Source organism: Arachis ipaensis, chromosome B6 (assembly GCF_059453495.1).
Source record: "Arachis ipaensis isolate K30076 ecotype BB chromosome B6, ASM5945349v1, whole genome shotgun sequence".
NCBI classification, from domain to species: domain Eukaryota; kingdom Viridiplantae; phylum Streptophyta; class Magnoliopsida; order Fabales; family Fabaceae; genus Arachis; species Arachis ipaensis.
The window spans coordinates 138,992,800-139,013,020 of NC_142441.1; the positions used below are offsets into that span (position 1 = coordinate 138,992,800).

General features: G+C 38.0%; 2 protein-coding genes across 2 annotated transcripts; both read right to left on the minus strand.

The window, feature by feature from the left end:
- Nucleotides 1–2,410: 2,410 nt before the first annotated feature.
- On the minus strand, nt 2,411–3,086 carry LOC148562911 (uncharacterized). Its single transcript, XM_088491058.1, has 2 exons — nt 2,843–3,086; nt 2,411–2,739 (listed from the first exon to the last, which is right to left on the minus strand). Exons 1-2 carry the CDS (start codon nt 3,084–3,086, stop codon nt 2,411–2,413), a joined length of 573 nt encoding a protein of 190 aa, XP_088347184.1.
- Nucleotides 3,087–8,071: 4,985 nt separating this feature from the next.
- On the minus strand, nt 8,072–18,401 carry LOC148562912 (uncharacterized). Its single transcript, XM_088491059.1, has 4 exons — nt 18,239–18,401; nt 10,879–10,989; nt 10,650–10,776; nt 8,072–8,174 (listed from the first exon to the last, which is right to left on the minus strand). Exons 1-4 carry the CDS (start codon nt 18,399–18,401, stop codon nt 8,072–8,074), a joined length of 504 nt encoding a protein of 167 aa, XP_088347185.1.
- Nucleotides 18,402–20,221: the final 1,820 nt, after the last annotated feature.

Genomic DNA, 20,221 nt, shown 5'->3' on the forward strand with positions numbered 1-20,221 from the left:
CTGATCTCATCCTCTTGACTAGCACCTTTGAGATGACCTTGTAGATGCACCCCACCATACTAATAGGTCTCAAGTCTTTGATCTCCTTTGCACCAATGAACTTTGGAGCCAATGCCACCCAAGCAATATTGCTATCAGTCGGTAACCTGAAAGAATTAAAGAACCCCATCGCTGCTGTCATAAATTTAGGTCCAATCTCATCCCAGCATCTCTTAATGAACTTCATGTTGTACCATCACAGCCTGGCACCTTAGAGGACTCGCAGTCCCACACAGCCTCTCTGATCTTCTCAGCCGACGGCATCCTCTCTAAGGTCATAGCATCATCCTCATCTATCTTTCCCACCAGACCATCTCTAAAGCCCATCATTGGAGTAGCTTCCTGATGATATAATTCCTTGTAAAACTCTCTGATGGCTATCTTGATTCTCGCTTGATTTCTGACCGTTCTACCGTTTATCACTAGTGTATCAATCTTATTGTTCCATCTTCTTGCTGAAGCCATATTGTGAAAGTATCTTGTATTTTAGTCCATCTCCTTCGCGTGCCGAGACCGAGACATCTGTTTCCAATGCATTTCCTTCCTTACATACCATCTCTCACAACAAGTAACCAGCACCTTTCTTCTAGCCTCCATCGTGGTATCATATACTCCATTGCTAACTATATCATCAACTCTCTTGATTTCTTCCTCAAACTTTGTGATCTTACTGTCCATCTCCCCAAAATTAGCCTTGTGTCATCTTGATAAACTACTATTTTATGGTTTATCTTGTGCTAATTTGAGTGGTTTTTATCAATTCTTTACTCACTTATTCATATAATTTGCAAGTTTTACATTTTCCTTCCTAATTCTGGGCTTTGATTAAAAACATGCTTCTTTGGCCTTAAAATTGCTAATTATTAATCCTCTCTTATTACCATTCGATGTCGTGATATGTGTGTTAAGTGTTTTCAGGGTTTATAGGGCAGGAATTCCTTAGAGAACAGAAAGGAAGCATGCAAAATTGGAAAGAATACAAGAAATTGAAGGAATTGCTAAGCTGTCCAGCCTGACCTCTTCGTACTAAATCTATCATAACTTGAGCCATAGAGGTCCAAATGAGACGGTTCCAGTTGCGTTGGAAAGCAAACATCCGGGGCTTCGAAATGATATATAATTTGCCATGGTTACTCAGCAGATAAGCGGCACGCACGCGTGCATCTACGAAAATTCAGCGTATCAAAATTCACCCCCAGCGATTTCTGGGCTGTTTTTGACCCAGTTCTCGGCCTAGAAAATACAGATTAGAGGCTGCAGAGTGGGGGGAATCATTCATTCATTCACACAACTTTCATTCACATAATTTTTAGCCTCTCTCTAGGTTTTAGGATTCTTAGCTTTAATTCTTCTCAATTTCATATTTCTATTTTACTTTAATTTAGTTTTCTTCTACTCTTATTAGCTCTAGCACTTTAGTTATCTATTTTTTTTGTTGATCTCTTTATGTTGCTATTTTAGTTTATGGATTCTCATGTTAGATTTGATTCTCTATTTAATGCAATTTGAGGTATTTTATATTTATGATTGCTTTCTTCAATTTATGTTATTGATACTTTCAATTAGTTGTTTAGGTTTTATTATCTCTTATTAATTTCTATGTCTTTATATTATGCCTTCCAAGTGTTTGATAAAATTCTTGGTTGGGCTTTAGAGTAGATTTCTCTCCTTTTGGCTTTGGTTGAGTAATTGGAGACTCTTGAGTTATCAAACTCCTTTGTTGATTGATAATTGAAAGTTACTAGTTGATTTGGATCCCTCTAAATTTAGTCTTTCCTTAGGAGTTGACTAGGACTTGAGGAATCAAATTGATTCATCCACTTGACCTTCCTTCATAGTTAGAGGTTAACTAAGTGGTAGCAATGGACAATTCTCATCACAATTGATTAGGATAACTAGGATAGGACGTCTAATTTTCATACCTTGCCAAGAGTTTTCTTAGTTATTAATTTAATTTCTTGCAATTTATTTTTCTTGTTCCTTATTTCAAAAATCCAAAAAGATACTTTTCCATAACCAATTATAAGTACACTTCCCTGCAATTCCTTGAGAGACGACCCGAGGTTTAAATACTTTGGTTTAATTTTTTTGGGTTTGTTTTAGTGACAACCAAATTTTTGTATGAAAGGATTATTGTTGGTTTAGAAACTATACTTGCAACGGGAATTTATTGTGAATTCTTTACTAGCAAAAATCCGTTCATCACATCTCCCTAGCGGTATTGTCAGTGCCTTCAACTTATCTGTGAACTGTATCTCCCCCAAACCTCTCCATTCCTCTTTAACCATACTGAGAAATCCATCATGTGTAAACCACGAATCTAGACTTTGGAACGGCCTTGGACCTCCCCTCAGCTTTTTGTCCTCCAGTATTATGGGGCAATGATCTGACAATTCCCTTGGCCCCCTCGTAACCAAGTTTCTGGAAACACTTCTAGCCACTCCACATTAACCAGAGCTCTATCTATATGACTGCAAGAGCGACCTCGAAACCATGTAAAATCGCAATCAGTGAGTGCCAAATCTACTAATTGCATATCTTGTATCCAATTCCTGAATTCTTTCCCTGATCGAGGTACAGTAGTTGCACCTTTTCTTTCCTCCACATGTACTATCTCATTAAAATCTCCCATAAAACAACAAGGGACCTGACATAACCCAGCTATATAGCTTAGCTCCTCCCAAACATGACACTTCTCATCTATATTATGAGGACCATAGACCAATACAAAAGCGCAATGGAAACTACTCTTTAAACATTACTCCTTCGATACACAGCCACCTCTCCCCCTTATAGCAGTTACTCATTTTAAACACTGATTCATCCCATATTAACAGCAGCCCACCAGATGCACCATCAGAGCTTACATACTCCCAGCCTAAATCATCTCTCCCCCATATTCTGGCAACATCAAAATTCGTCACAACCTGTCTTTTAGTCTCAATCAGGCCTAACATATTTAAACTATATTTTTTCTTTAAGTCCTTCACCATTCTCAACTTCCCGTCACCCCATAAACCCCTAACATTCCATGCACTAAAATTCATTTAAATTTTTTGTACACACTTGTTTTTTTTTGGGTCTGCACCGTCTCATCTTTTCCTTCTGCTTTGCCACTTTTCTTTTGTGAGCTATTTCTTCATTTTGTGCCTAAAAGATTGCCATAATGGCATCCTCTTCATTATACAATATAGCACCTGACTCTTTGGCCAGCTCCCAAGTCCTTCCGTTTTCCAGCAACTGTTCCCGCAATTCTGAGCTCTGACTATCACTGTCCTCTACTTCATTAGTGACATCCTCGTTCCCAGGATGATTCCTTCCATAGCCACCATCTTCATGTTCAGCTGCCATCCTTCTACCGTCACAACCACTCCCCAATATTGATCCTCCCTCTGCAGCACCCCCCTTATATCCTCCACCTCCGTCGTCATCCACTCCCTGTTGCACCACTTCGCCATGATCTGCATGACCATCCATAGTTGCTGGTACCCCTGTCCCGCCTGTAGTCGCACTCTCATCATCCTCAACAGCCACATCTGCATCAGTTCGGCAGAGCAATCGGCTTCAAATGTCCCCCGCCAGCCGCGTCTCGCCGTTTCTTTTGCTATCAGTCGCGTCGCTCTCCCCCTCGAAGAGGAACTGAGCGCCGCTACCTTCTGCTGCTCATTCTGGAAAGGAGGACCCAAACCCATGCCTCACTCTGGCTACCCCACCTCGCTCCTTCAACCTTGGCCCAACTGATGGATTCGCAGCTGTTGACGACTTTGGGCCTGCCAAGGCCATTTTCCACTCCTCCAATATGTTATTGCATCTGGCCCACGACTCACTTGGAGAAGGAATTTTTTTGCTTATTATTGGACTTCCTTCGCAGCCCATTTAACTCACATGTTATTGTTCTATCAGAATCAGCCACGTAACTTGAACTGCATCTCCCCCCAAAATTAACGCACCTTCCTTGATTATTGCCAGTTACAGATTGAACCATTGCACTATTCTCGCGATCATGATTTCTACAGCCATTACTGCCATTAATCCATTCATTTAAAATTAAGTCTGTGATTACGATTTTGCCCTTATCTTCTTCCTCGCTCCGGTTTACCATCATCGACAACTCTTCGTCTGGGGTTCCTCCATGCAAAGCTTCTGTTCCCTGTCTCTGCCTTGTAACCATTCCTGAGTTCCTGCTTTTTTTAACATGATTCCACTCTATACCTGCCGCTTCATTCCTCCTGTTCGCCGTACAATGCAAATTACACGCCTCATGTCCTATCTCCTTCACTAGAACATCAAAACCCCCGCGCCAATTGTTATATGGATCCATTCTTGAATCACATCCATTACACAAGTATCAATCTGGACCTGTCCTACAGTGAATGAGTTACACAATTCCGTCTCTTTGTCACATCCAACCACTTCTCCCCATTGACCTCCTATCGTTCTAGAAGTGTTGACTGACCATGCATGCAACGGAACCCCAAAACATTCCAACCATACTCTTCGAGTTTCACTATGTTCCGACTCCTCCCACTTCCATACACTGTGAAACAATTGTAGGAGCCTGTTCATGTTGAATGTGTATGTCTCCTTAGTATGCAAGATACTATCAAAGGTTAAGAGCGCTTTGTAAGCTCCCATTTCCCGAACTTGGACTACATTTGGGATGTTTTTCGCAATCATTTCCTTCAAAGAATCAAAATCATTAGGCTTCGTCGTGCCCCCCTACAAGGCTTCTCTGCAGCCATTCCAAATTTTCTGTCACAGCTTCTACTTCTACCTTCTTAGTCCAGCCATTTCCATTTGGTTCTTTTTCAACCTCCTTCGTCCTTGGGTCCCGTCCAGATATCAAAGGATCATGCTCCACTACCATCGAAATTGTGACATCACCTCTATTCCCGTTGGTTATGTTCCATGTTCCCAACATTCTTCTATATTTAGCTTCTCCCACAGATACAACTTTACCTCTCAGCCACAATTGATTCATTTCCGCTATTGCTTTCAAAGTTCCTCCTTTTGTTGTGTACCAAATAAAAGCAAACATATACATGAATCCATTTTTCTATTTTCGGGATAGATATATATCATTGATACATCCCATCCAGTTGAATAGGCAGAATAAGTCCCTCTTTGATATGTCTTCTGGGAGGTTACTCACAAAAATGGAGAAGGATTCATTCTCTAACCGCCGATACTCTTCTCGATTCTAAACCCTGGGATCCTTATCAAGTTCCTTAGATCTACCCCTCCCTATGTTTCCTGCCTACACACTCGCTCTCGCTCGCTCTCTCTCGCTCACTCTCATTCTCGCTCTCTCTTTCTCTCTCGCTCAACAAGAGAATAATTTTTTTTAATGCAAGTGTATGATTTTAGAGTTATTTGTCATCTTTTTATTTGACGGTCAACGAAAATGCTATCATTAACCATTGAAATTGTGGTATATTTATTATTTAAAAATATATCGTTAGTCAATAAATTACGACATGCACATATATTAATCATGTTGTGTTCTATATTAATTAGTTTAAATTAATGATAAACATGAGATATTTAATTCTATCCTTCCGAAACTAGGGATATTTTCCACTTCGAATAAAAAATTTTAAGCCCCATGTTATAGTTTATAACCATTCATCAATTTTTTTATCCTTTTTTATTATATTTTTTCTCTCTTTTCTTAAATATTTGTGATAACTAATTAGAGAAAAAATCACTCTTCTTTCACGGTGTATATAAGAATTAGTCCCTGAATTAGTATTTAATATGCATATGAAAAATTATTAGATTTTACAATTCTAGGAAAGAAATATATTATTTTGACAGAAAATTCTGTTTCAAAAATTGTAAATAATGATTAAAAATTAATATTTAAAATAAGGATAAAAATAATAAAATCATAAAATTGAAAAACACGGTTAAATAATACTTGCATTCGAAGATACTTTTACTTTAAAAATTTTATGCATTGAAACTTCATTATTGTATTAGGATATAATTTATATTTAAATATATTAAATTTTCAATGAACCGAAACTTGTAACACCCTACCACATAGAGTTTTACACTTAGGATGTAAAACAGAGGTGGCGAGGTGCTACGACCTCTAAGATAGGATATAAATATATATAATAGTCGAAAGAATGTAGTATACTAGGAGCCTTGAAGGATTGGTCAAACAAAATTTGTGAAAATAAATAACGCAACGCTCAGGAACGTGGTTACTTGCGTGCGAAGAAACCGACAGTCAACGAACATAATATAACAGAAACTAGGGGTAGAGAGCCAAGAAGATACAAAATAACAAGCTCCTAACTCAGCCTGCGAAGCCAAGGCTGGCCGGAGAATATTTACATACATATATACATATCCCAAAGCCCAAAATACATAAATAAAATCCTAGCTCTCCATTAGCCTCTAAGAGGAACAAAATAACAAGTCAATCGGAGAGAGTTAAAGTATATGTATATACATAAGCTATATGTCAAAATAAACCCAGGAACTACTCTGCTTCAGAAGTCCAGATGCCTAACGAGCAGTCTCTCGACCTGCATCTGAAAAACACAACACAGTATGGGGTGAGAACCAGAGGTTCTCAGCATGATAAAGGTGACATGCACATAATATATAAGGTCCTGGGAATGCCAGAGGCAATCCTACAATGCCGACACTCATATTATAAAACTTAAAGAACTAAACAGACACCATAAATCAGGGTGGTTCTCTAAGGCTTTCTCAACTAAATCACCTCCTTAAATCTAGCTGGAACTTAAATAGAATCCTCAATCTCTCCGCCTTTCCTCCGTTCCCCCATCTCCGGTAATTACAAAGACAGACAAGCAGACAAAGCAAGCACAGGTAGAATACAGATATCAATTATGACAATTAGCATATTATAATCAATTAGGCAATCTCAATTAATGCACAAACAAGCTATACATACAAATGCATATGATGCATGCCTATCCTATGGTCGTTGGTATCAACTGTCGGTTACGTAGCCATCCCGACATGTTCTCAAGCTCAAAAATAGACCATGGGGAGAATCCCCAAGCTGACATGGGAAAAAGAATGCCCACAAGCTTAATAATATCCATGGGACGAATCCCAAGCTGACATGGGGAAAACAATACCCCAAGTTAATATGGGGAAGACAATATCCCAAGCTGAATGTTATCCATGGGACGAATCCCAGGTTGACATGGGAAAACAACACCCCAGCTCAATAATAACCACGGAAAAAATCCTGACTGACATGGGGAGGGCAACGCCCCAAACTCAAGTTATTCAATCGTTTCTTACAATTTATCATTTCCGATCTCACAGTGATTCACGTCTCATCTCATCATTCTCAATTATTCAACATCATTAAGATTCATGTCTCATCTCATCATTATTAATGTCACTTTACTCTCTCAATTACCTCTTATACCATTTTTCTCATCTTTATCAATCAAATACCATCTCCTCTAATCACTTATTACCTTTTAAACAAATCTTTCTTCACCATCAAGTTATCACAATTTCCTAACTTCATTCTATGACTAGGCCTACTAACAATATTTATACTAAAGAAATGAAAATAGAAATCTGGAGTTACAAAACTAGTATTGAAATTCTTTAAAATTAGTATCGAAATTCTCGTTTTAATTTTCTCTATCACATTAAACTATCAAATCCCATTTTCTAATCACTTTGGTTAATAATTAATTTATTCGCTAACTATTTATTATTTTCTCAGGGTTTACAAAAATACTCTAAGGTTGTAACACCCTAACTACCAAAGCTCACACTTCCGGCTGCGCGACTCTGATAGTTCGGACATTACGACGACTTTTATATTATTTAATACTAAAATATGAGCCTGTTTAAAACTTTAAGTCGCAATACCGATCCAAAAATACTTTCATCCGATATCATACATCCATAAATACCATACAACTTACAAAACTCATAAAGAGTACATCCATATATATATACATACATATATAAAAGTAATATTACAACCATAATCCAATACAATTCCTATCCCTCTTACAAATTATATCAAGATAAAGGCGAGGGTACAATAAACCATAGCTAAAACAATACAGAACATCACAACAACAATTAAATAAGCTCTTCGTAACTTCTGCGCCCATATCCTGAAAGGGAAAAAATGTAGGGGGGTGAGAACATCATCCTCGAAAGGGTTCTCAGTAGAGGGTTTTTGGGAATTACTGTAATAGGATACGTGAGTATAAACCGTACCAGTGATTAATAACTGTCTTATGCCTCCTTTTCAAAAACAACGGTTTACAATAAAAGTAAAGTCGGAAATCTTTTCTGAAAGAGGAACCATTCAATTCTCAGAAACTCAAAAGCCTTTCAACACGATTTATCTATGCTGAAACAAAATAGCCTTTCATATTTTATTCCAAACCAGAAACACAAAATCGAAATCAACCATCGGTTCATCTCATTCCAACCACGGCCCTAGGCCCAAACAATCCAACCATCAACCAATCACCACAGTCCAACAGAGTCCCAGTAGCAAACACAAATAGGAAGATGCAAGCACAAACAAACAGTTATTGCAAGTAGAACAATTAGCAATTAATCACATAGGCATACCAAGTATAATATGCACACCCAAACAATGTCACATAGATGCATATGATGCATGCCTGTCCCTAGTGGCTGATGATATCATCTGTCGGTTATATAGCCAACCCGACACGTCCTGGTAGCTAACCATAGACAGAAACACCCATCACGGAGCAAGTAGGTTTGAGCTACAACCCTATTGCTACTACCGGCTCAACCCAGAGCCAGTGGAATAACCACTACTGTGGCTACTACCCAGGCGGGTGTTTAACAGCTCAACCTGGAGCGAGTGGAATCACCACTACTACCGCTACTACCCAGGCGTCACAGTCTCTGACCTGGAGCAAGTGGGATGAACCACAACCCTTGCTACTACCCAGGTATCTCAAGCATATATTCATTCAGTCCCAGTCATGGATCAACATCCATCTCAGCCATCCGGCTTAAGTTCATAATTCATAGTCAGTTATACGGCCCATAACTCATTCAGCAATCAGCCATAAATCAATATCTTACACAGCCATTCCGGCTCACGGTTCAATCCAGAACCAGCCATTATTCATAATCATACACAGCCATTCCGGCCCATAACAAAACAGCACTTTCACCATTCAACATCATCGAATTCATAAAACCGGCATTTAAGCCTCAAATCACTTTTCTCAAGCCATTTCACTTTGAAATCAAATTTCAACTCTTTTCAGCCTTGGCTTTAAAGATCTCATTTCTCAAATCATCTCAGGCTCATAAGCCAAATTTACTCAAAGTAAGTTCCCTTTTTAAAACAAAGCCGCTCTCGGCATCCTCTTTCCAAGACTTCCAAAACCATGGAAAGTTAAAGATTTAATTTGGGAACAATCAAAATCACCCATTTCACAATGGGATTTTATAACAAAATTTCTCGGCAGAGTCCCAAGTCTTTAGGGGAGAATAACATAACTCATTTCGCCAAATTCATTTAAAATCATTAAAACATTGGCTTTCTGATTTGAGTAAGAAAATAGGATCTAAACCAAACCGAGTCATGTAATCATTCACTTCTTTCAAAGCCGTTTCCTTTACTTAGGCAAAACCAACTTCAACCCCCATGATAATTCTAGAACGTTTCAACTGTTCAAAATTGTTTTAGTCTTGCAAGAATTCAGAATTCAAATAGTACTTAAAACCTTTCTCAAAACATTTTAAAATGAAACTTGTCAATAGACATTCAGGTTCTTTCAAAGTCATTGAAACTTCTTTAATTGAAACCCCCAAGTCAAATTCAAAGGCATAAACCCTTTTCACATCCAAACAGCTTTAAAACACAAGTTTCAACTAAATAACCTTCTCCTGAAAGAGATACAATGCCTTTCTTAAGAAGCAAGACTAAATCACAATTTCCTCTTTATTAATTCATTTCGAAAGCTTGAATCATCCTTTTCTCGATAATTCAAATAAAATAGTAGAAGTCTTTAACTCATCATTTTCCAGACAACATTTCAATAAAGACTCGGATTTTATAGAAATTTCGGCAGCACCTCCCCTAAAACTTGGACTTTTGCCACCCGGTTCGGGTCCCAACTAAACCGTTTCTCATTCCTTTTCAACAGCTCAAACCAGAAATCAATTCAAAATCAAGCTAAATCCAACAGTCGCCTCAATGGCATACCTCAAGGAAACCATTTCAAAAATCAACTCAATATCAACCGGTTTAACTCATTTATAAAGCTTTAAAGAATCGGTTCAACAATAAATCATTTATCAAAGCCAGAGCAATTAAAGCAACCCAGGCTGAATTTCAAGAGCATTCTATCTTTCACATCATCAAAATAATTGACTCAATTCAAACTAATCCTCAACGGATTAAACTCATTTCAAATATTTAAAGAATCAACTTCAAACATTACATTTCACAAGCCACACAACAATTCAGCCAAACCAACATCCATAGTCATTCGAGTCAATCAATTGATACATAAGGAAGATACAATCACCAAGTACACAATATCTCACATCAGTACCCATATGTAATTCCATAGCCCAAACGCCCCTACCTCAAAACGCAATTCCATAGCCCAAACGCGTCACATAATCCCTTCCGCCTCGACCCGAGATCAACAATCAAAATCCCGGCAGCCAAAACCTCGGTTCCAAGCCACTTTCGCAACAGTCTCAACAACTCTAATCGCAACATACGACAACCAAAACTCAATCGTATAGCAATTAGTTCCACAACCTCAGCGTATGATAACAGAAAAGGACTTTCAAATCAAAAACGCTTACCGAACGAAGAAGGAGCAGCTGAACCGAAACAGCGGCGATCTCTGAACCGGTTCGGCAGCAGCCCGGCAGCCACCTCAAGTAGCAGCGGCGACCGGACTCCGACAATGGCGCCTGGAACCCACATACAGAGACGTTAAAGCTTCCAAAATCTTAAACGAATGAAGACCGAATTCAAAAACCCTTACCGGCAGAGTTTTCCAGCGACGGCAGCGGTGGCATTTCTCGATGACCCATCATCTGCGGCGGCGCTGGGCAGAGATGGCAACGACGCGACTACCGGTGACGAGCTTGGTCGACGATGGTAGCATGAACAGCAGAGGCGGCACGACCAGGATGGCTCCATGGTGCTGCAGCTTAGGGACGGTGACTCGCGACACTCCCTTTCCCTCCATGGTTCGGCGATGGCGCGATGGCGGCGGTGAGGTTCAGCACGCCGGTGCGGTCCCTTTCCTCCCCTCCTCTCCTTCTTCTCCTCCACCGATCTGTTTCTCCCTTCCCTCTCTATTTCTTTCTTTCTTCTATTTCCGCAGCTATTGCTGCTGGTTGGATTGGGGGAAGGCTGCGGCTGTGTGTGTGTGTTTTGGTTAGAGGGCAGCAGCTGCTGCTGCTGGTTTAGGGAGGGGAAACGGGTACCGGGTCAGGTTTTCAGGGTTAGGGTTTTTCTTTCAAAAATTAGGGTTAGGGACATTTTAGTAATTTTGAATAAAAATAGGGATATTATAGTAATTAGAAATAAATTCTAATCCATTAATAATAATGTATAAAAATACTATTTGCTCATCAATTTCATAAATTATTTTCAATAAATGCTTGAATCCAAAAATTAGGAATAATATAATTATTTTCTCTATTTTCACAAAACAGTAGTAGTAATATTCAAAATATTAATATTTAATCCAAATCATATAAATTCCTTATTATTTCATAACTGCCAACTTTATAATCTAAATATAGAAAATAATCCGATAATTATAAAATTGGATAATAATCATAACTTATCTCAAATTCAATAAATCAAAACTTGCCTTAATTATCTTTAATAAAATGATTTCCGAAATTAAGGCTATAAATAACAATATGATTTGAGACTTGATCATAATAAGACTTTTCAAGGTTCTGGGTCTTACATTCTACCCACCTTATAAAAATTTCGCCCTCGAAAATTGATACAAAATGAAAGAAATTCCATAATAGTTCACCCTTGAACACATTTAAGGAAGAAGCAAAAATATCTCAAAATATAATCATATATATACGATTTTCAAATACTTTGATCGTCATATGCATAATGGTGCAAAGGTAGGAGTGTGATTGCAAAGCAAACATTACAAGGTAGGCTCGATGTAAAAGATAACATGGGTCAATCATGTGATAGTAGGGCAAAGCATCAAAGGCTATAAAACAGGATGGGGTTAAAACAACGTGCTTAACATCCGCACACTAATCTCATATCAGCCTCAGGGATTCAACATTCCAACCTCATCAGGCACTTAACAATCCCCATATCCGATCATAAGCCTAATGACCGCAAACCCGTTCGCAAGGAACAAAACACCCACAACTCTTAACGTTGCACACCTACCGCTTCAACTTTCGTATGCACACATCACGTCTTAAAGAACTAACGCATCACGTTACTATATCTATAGATCGCACGTGATATCAAAACAATTCTCGAGTCTACTCAGAAGAATACGAGATCTTAGAAAGGAGAGACAAATGCCAAAGACAATACTCATAGATTTGAAAGAATATATCCAATTCCAGATAAACAAGGATGCTCAAGCAATGAAGTTTGCTAGACACAATTCAATTGACAACTTCAAAGATAACCCTTAGATCAAAGAAGTTCAATAGGATCAATAAGAAGAAAACCAGCGCATCAGTTTGAAACAAACTCAAGCTGAGTCGAGGAAGCACGAGGTTTACAGAAGAGAACATTTCAGACCCAAGACAAAGCTCACAGAACTCAAGAGCACGATTAAAGGTACTTCCGAATACATTGTTCATAAAGGAACCAAAACTTGCGGAAAAACCACTTCGCAATTTAGAAGAAAAGTTAAGTAACAAACATCCTCCCAGAGAATAACAAAAGCAATAACGTGGCCTTGCTGTAATACAATTTTATGTTGAAACAGATCATGTAGAATTTTAAAAACAAGGTGCACACAAGTTTGGCTAAAAGCTAAAATATTTTCTCAAATATTTTAGAAAGATAATTAGGTGCACAACTTAAACAAAGGCAATCATAAAACTCAGAAAAGAAATCAAATGCTTGTTCAAAAATTCTCAAAGTTCATATTCAAACAAGCGTGTATAACATTCATAGCAAGGACGAAAGAGGAAGTTAAAATCTTTTTAGAAAAGAAACTCCGAGGTAAAAATTTTTTGCTTACAATTTGGTAAGGAGACAAGTGGTGCGTTACAAACGAACATGTTTCCATTAAACAAGGAAACTTTTCAAAACCTCATTTAAAATAGTGCATGCCAACTTTAAATTAATTTTGTCGAAATTGGACAATGGTTTCAATCCCAATCAAGCAACAGAAAATAAATTCCGTTTAATATTTCTTCAAAGAGAATTCAAAATTCCTTTAAAAGGTTCAAAACAAGACTCCAAAAAGCGTTCTTGAGATCACCCTCTCAGAAGAACATTCAAGAAGTTCAAGATGTACTAAAAATGAGTCAAGCCTTGCAAGAAAGGATCTTAAACCAAAATAGTTCAAACAAGATCCACTAGGCATGAGACATCAAATAAGCTTTCAATTGATCCAAAAGAATACAAAAGTCATAGAAAAGGACAACTCAATCATTTGTAATTTCTCAATGATAAATCTTTGACTAAAAACTCTTGTAAAGACAATGAGAATAAACGATGCACTATTTTGAAACGAATCAAACTAACTCACATAAGAATGAGATTCACAAGGTTGGAAAAACCAAGATCAATAGTAATGCTCACAAGATGTAAGAGATCAGTTAAAAACAAGGTCAAGCATGACATTCGTGGAGATGGAAAGCTTAAGAGAGAATGAGTTCGTTTATAAGAAGAAAGCCATGAGTCTAACATTTTCAAAAGAACAACAATGGCATAAACCATGTAGTATGCTAAATCAGACTCAAATCAAAATGAATTAAGTAAAGTTTATCAAATGAAACTCAACCGGGATAAAAGCGAGAAATCCCCTTTCTTTCCAGAATTTTGAAAAATACCCCAAATACATAATCAAATGAAGACGTGCATTAGAACTATAGTAAAATTACTAGAAAGTCAAATTGTATTTAAAGTAAGTGCAATTCCGTAAACCAGTAAAAGTACAGACGAGGCATTAGAAATAAATAGTTGTTAAACTGTATAAGAAATCTCAAGTTTCATATATAGGTAAGTATACATCTATCCAACAGCAACTTTATTAAAATCTCAAAATTGTCTGTAATTCACTGTCAAATAAGAGGAACATTGAATCAACAATTTCTCTAAGAATGGACTCAGAACCCGGAGTTAAAAGGCACAGTGCATTAAGACAAGTTCAAAGCTATTTCAAAGAATACCTGAATCAAGAAGAACTCAAATAGAGAAAGATAGATGTAACAAGGATTGCAAACAAGCATATGCAATTAAGATCAAACAAGAATGCATAGGAATAGAGGAATAGAATTGAAGAATCAAACTACTTTTCAAAAGGATTAGCAAGCAAGAACTTCAAGTTAGGACATGAAAGAACAGGTCGACTCGAGCAGAATTCAAGATACACAACTGAATAGCCTCGAGAAATAGTTTCTAACGTTCCCAAAACCCGCGATTCGCTTTACTCGAAACTCGTATATCATCTATGATAACCCATCAGTTCTTTCATATACATAATTCACTAGTATTAAGCCGGCCAAACTTAATATCAGGAAGTATGCAATGCAAGACTAATAGCGTTAATCGATAGACCGTCATGTGCATAAACCTCTAATTCTCGTCATTCGACAAGGCCTAATACATGACAAACACTCAGAGTATGCAACTGAAGCATAGTTAGTCCATTCCTTAGGCTCTACAGGAAGAACTGCTCTGATACCATAATGTAACACCCTAACTACCAAAGCTCACACTTCCGGCTGCGCGACTCTGATAGTTCGGACATTACGACGACTTTTATATTATTTAATACTAAAATATGAGCCTGTTTAAAACTTTAAGTCGCAATACCGATCCAAAAATACTTTCATCCGATATCATACATCCATAAATACCATACAACTTACAAAACTCATAAAGAGTACATCCATATATATATACATACATATATATAAGTAATATTACAACCATAATCCAATACAATTCCTATCCCTCTTACAAATTATATCAAGATAAAGGCGAGGGTACAATAAACCATAGCTAAAACAATACAGAGCATCACAACAACAATTAAATAAGCTCTTCGTAACTTCTGCTCCCATATCCTGAAAGGGAAAAAATGTAGGGGGGTGAGAACATCATCCTCGAAAGGGTTCTCAGTAGAGGGTTTTTGGGAATTACTGTAATAGGATACGTGAGTATAAACCGTACCAGTGATTAATAACCGTCTTATGCCTCCTTTTCAAAAACAACGGTTTACAATAAAAGTAAAGTCGGAAATCTTTTCTGAAAGAGGAACCATTCAATTCTCAAAAACTCAAAAGCCTTTCAACACGATTTATCTATGCTGAAACAAAATAGCCTTTCATATTTTATTCCAAACCAGAAACACAAAACCGAAATCAACCATCGGTTCATCTCATTCCAACCACGGCCCTAGGCCCAAACAATCCAACCATCAACCAATCACCACAGTCCAACAGAGTCCCAGTAGCAAACACAAATAGGAAGATGCAAGCACAAACAAACAGTTATTGCAAGCAGAACAATTAGCAATTAATCACATAGGCACACCAAGTATAATATGCACACCCAAACAATGTCACATAGATGCATATGATGCATGCCTGTCCCTAGTGGCTGATGATATCATCTGTCAGTTATATAGCCAATCCGACACGTCCTGGTAGCTAACCATAGACAGAAACACCCATCACGGAGCAAGTAGGTTTGAGCTACAACCCCATTGCTACTATCCGCTCAACCCAGAGCCAGTGGAATAACCACTACTGTGGCTACTACCCAGGCGGGTGTTTAACAGCTCAACCTGGAGCGAGTGGAATCACCATTACTACCGCTACTACCCAGGCGTCACAGTCTCTGACCTGGAGCAAGTGGGACGAACCACAACCCTTGCTACTACCCAGGTATCTCAAGCATATATTCATTCAGTCCCAGTCATGGATCAACATCCATCTCAGCCATCCGGCTTAAGTTCATAATTCATAGTCAGCCATACGGCCCATAACTCATTCAGCAATCAGCCATAAATCAATATCTTACACAGCCATTCCGGCTCACGGTTCAATCCAGAACCAGCCATTACTCATAATCATACACAGCCATTCCGGCCCATAACAAAACAGCATTTTCACCATTCAACATCATCGAATTCATAAAACCGGCATTTAAGCCTCAAATCACTTTTCTCAAGCCATTACACTTTGAAATCAAATTTCAACTCTTTTCAGCCTTGGCTTTAAAGATCTCATTTCTCAAATCATCTCAGGCTCATAAGCCAAATTTACTCAAAGTAAGTTCCCTTTTTAAAACAAAGCCGCTCTCGGCATCCTCTTTCCAAGACTTCCAAAACCATGGAAAGTTAAAGATTTAATTTGGGAACAATCAAAATCACCCATTTCACAATGGGATTTTATAACAAAATTTCTCGGCAGAGTCCCAAGTCTTTAGGAGAGAATAACATAACTCATTTCGCCAAATTCATTTAAAATCATTAAAACATTAGCTTTCTGATTTGAGTAAGAAAATAGGATCTAAACCAAACCAAGTCATGTAATCATTCACTTCTTTCAAAGCCGTTTCCTTTACTTAGGCAAAACTAACTTCAACCCCCATGATAATTCTAGAACGTTTCAACTGTTCAAAATTGTTTTAGTCTTGCAAGAATTCAGAATTCAAAGAGTACTTAAAATCTTTCTCAAAACATTTCAAAATGAAACTTGTCAATAGACATTCAGGTTCTTTCAAAGTCATTGAAACTTCTTTAATTGAAACTCCCAAGTCAAATTCAAAGGCATAAACCCTTTTCACATCCAAACAGCTTTAAAACACAAGTTTCATCTAAATAACCTTCTCCTGAAAGAGATACAATGCCTTTCGTAAGAAGCAAGACTAAATCACAATTTCTTCTTTATTAATTCATTTCGAAAGCTTGAATCATCCTTTTCTCGATAATTCAAATAAAATAGTAGAAGCCTTTAACTCATCATTTTCCAGACAACATTTCAATAAAGACTCGGATTTTATAGAAATTTCGGCAGCACCTCCCCTAAAACTTGGACTTTTGCCACCCGCTTCGGGTCCCAACTAAACCGTTTCTCATTCCTTTTCAACAGCTCAAACCAGAAATCAATTCAAAAGCAAGCTAAATCCAACAGTCGCCTCAATGGCATACCTCAAGGAAACCATTTCAAAAATCAACTCAATATCAACCGGTTTAACTCATTTATAAAGCTTTAAAGAATCGGTTCAGCAATAAATCATTTATCAAAGCCAGAGCAATTAAAGCAACCCAGGCTAAATTTCAAGAGCATTCTATCTTTCACATCATCAAAATAATTGACTCAATTCAAACCAATCCTCAACGGATTAAATTCATTTCAAATATTTAAAGAATCAACTTCAAACATTACATTTCACAAGCCACACAACAATTCAGCCAAACTAACAACCATAGTCATTCGAGTCAATCAATTGATACATAAGACAGATACAATCACCAAGTACACAACATCTCACATCAGTACCCATATGTAATAATTCCAATAATAAACTATAGTTTTTGGAAAGCGCCCCTACCTCAAAACACAATTCCATAGCCCAAACGCGTCACATAATCCCTTCCGCCTCGACCTGAGATCAACAATCAAAATCCCGGCAGCCAAAACCTCGGTTCCAAGCCACTTTCGCAACAGTCTCAACAACTCTAATCGCAACATACGACAACCAAAACTCAATCGTATAGAAATTAGTGCCACAACCTCAGCGTATGATAACAGAAAAGGACTTTCAATTCAAAAACGCTTACCGAACGATGAAGGAGCAGCTGAACCAAAACAACGGCGATCTCTGAACCGGTTCGGCAGCAGCCCGGCAGCCACCTCAAGTAGCAGCGGCGACCAGACTCCGACAATGGCGCCTGGAACCCACATACAGAGACGTTAAAGCTTCCAAAATCTTAAACGAATGAAGACCGAATTCAAAAACCCTTACTGGCAGAGTTTTCCGGCGACGGCAGCGGGGTTTTCCAGTGGCCAATCATGGCGGCGTAGTTTCCTCCTCTGGTAGCGACACTCGTGGCGACAACCTCCCACCACGGCGAGCCCAGCCACGCGGTGCGACAGCAACCCCGCGACGGCTCCCTCTCGCGTCTCATCTCCCTCTGCGTGCGAGTTCAGTGACGGCGCACAGCCCCTACCGAGCTCCATTTGACATCTGAGGAACGCTTCCCTTCCCGATCTCTTGCAGCAGATCCGGCCGACATGACTCCACCGACGGCACCCGAAAGCACGAGGCTGACAGTGGTGCTCGTGGATGGGCTTCACGGCGAGGAGCGATCGCAACAACTCAAGCTGCGAAGACGACAGCAGCAGCGGTGGCATTTCTCGGTGACCCATCATCTGCGGCGGCGCTGGGCAGAGACGGCAACGACGCGACTACCGACGACGAGCTTGGTCGACGATGGTAGCACGAACAGTAGAGGCGGCACGACCAGGATGGCTCCATGGTGCTGCAGCTTAGGGACGGTGACTCGCGACACTCCCTTTCCCTCCATGGTTCGGCGATGGCGCGACGGCGGCGGTGAGGTTCAGCACGCCGGCGCGGTCCCTTTCCTCCCCTCCTCTCCTTCTTCTCCTCCACCGATTCGTTTCTCCCTTCCCTCTCTATTTCTTTCTTTCTTCCATTTCCGCAGCTATTGCTGCTGGTTGGATTGGGGGAAGGCTACGGCTGTGTGTGTGTGTTTTGGTTAGAGGGCAGCAGCTGCTGCTGCTGGTTTAGGGAGGGGAAACGGGTACCGGGTCAGGTTTTCAGGGTTAGGGTTTTTCTTTCAAAAATTAGGGTTAGGGAAATTTTAGTAATTTCGAATAAAAATAGGGATATTATAGTAATTAGAAATAAATTCTAATCCATTAATAATAATGTATAAAAATACTATTTGCTCATCAATTTCATAAATTATTTTCAATAAATGCTTGAATCCAAAAATTAGGAATAATATAATTATTTTCTCTATTTTCACAAAACAGTAGTAGTAATATTCAAAATATTAATATTTAATCCAAATCATATAAATTCCTTATTATTTCATAACTGCCAACTTTATAATCTAAATATAGAAAATAATCCGATAATTATAAAATTAGATAATAATCATAACTTATCTCAAATTCAATAAATCAAAACTTGCCTTAATTATCTTTAATAAAATGATTTCCGAAATTAAGGCTATAAATAACAATATGATTTGAGACTTGATCATACTAAGACTTTTCAAAGTTCTGGGTCTTACAAAGGTGACAAATATTTTAAAATATGAGTGTAAGTTCCGTTGAGTATAAAAAAAATATATTTTGAAATAGAGGAGTATATTCAAACTCTAAAATGATATATAAATTATGTTGAACAAGAATATCAACATAAAAAGATTATTTATAAATAGGAAAATCACGCTAAACTAAGATAAAGAAAAGCTAAGTGAGGAGCACTGAACCAAATATATACAGAACGCAAATGAATATGGCTAATATTTTTAACATAAAAAAGAAAAAAAATTAGTATTAACTCAGAAATACATATTGGCCAATAGTCTACAATAAATAAAAAGTGCGTCTAAAGCTCAATTAAAATAATTTTATTAATTATTAATTTATTATAAATAGATATAGCATAAATGTATTTTTTTTAAAAGATATTAATACTTTATTAATTGAATAAGGTAGAAACATAGGATTTTTTTAAATAAATAAAATAAATATTTAAATTACGAATATACGTTAATTTGAGGATATTTACCAATTTTCATAAAGTGTCTTATCTCGTTTATACTGTAGACGAGATAAGTTTAACTATTTGTAAATGAGATAAAACATGAACATGTGATAATGTATCACGTTTACAAACGTGATACGTGAGAAATAGTTGTTTAGTCATGTAAACGAGATATGACAAAACTTAACTCTTTTATAGTGTAAACGA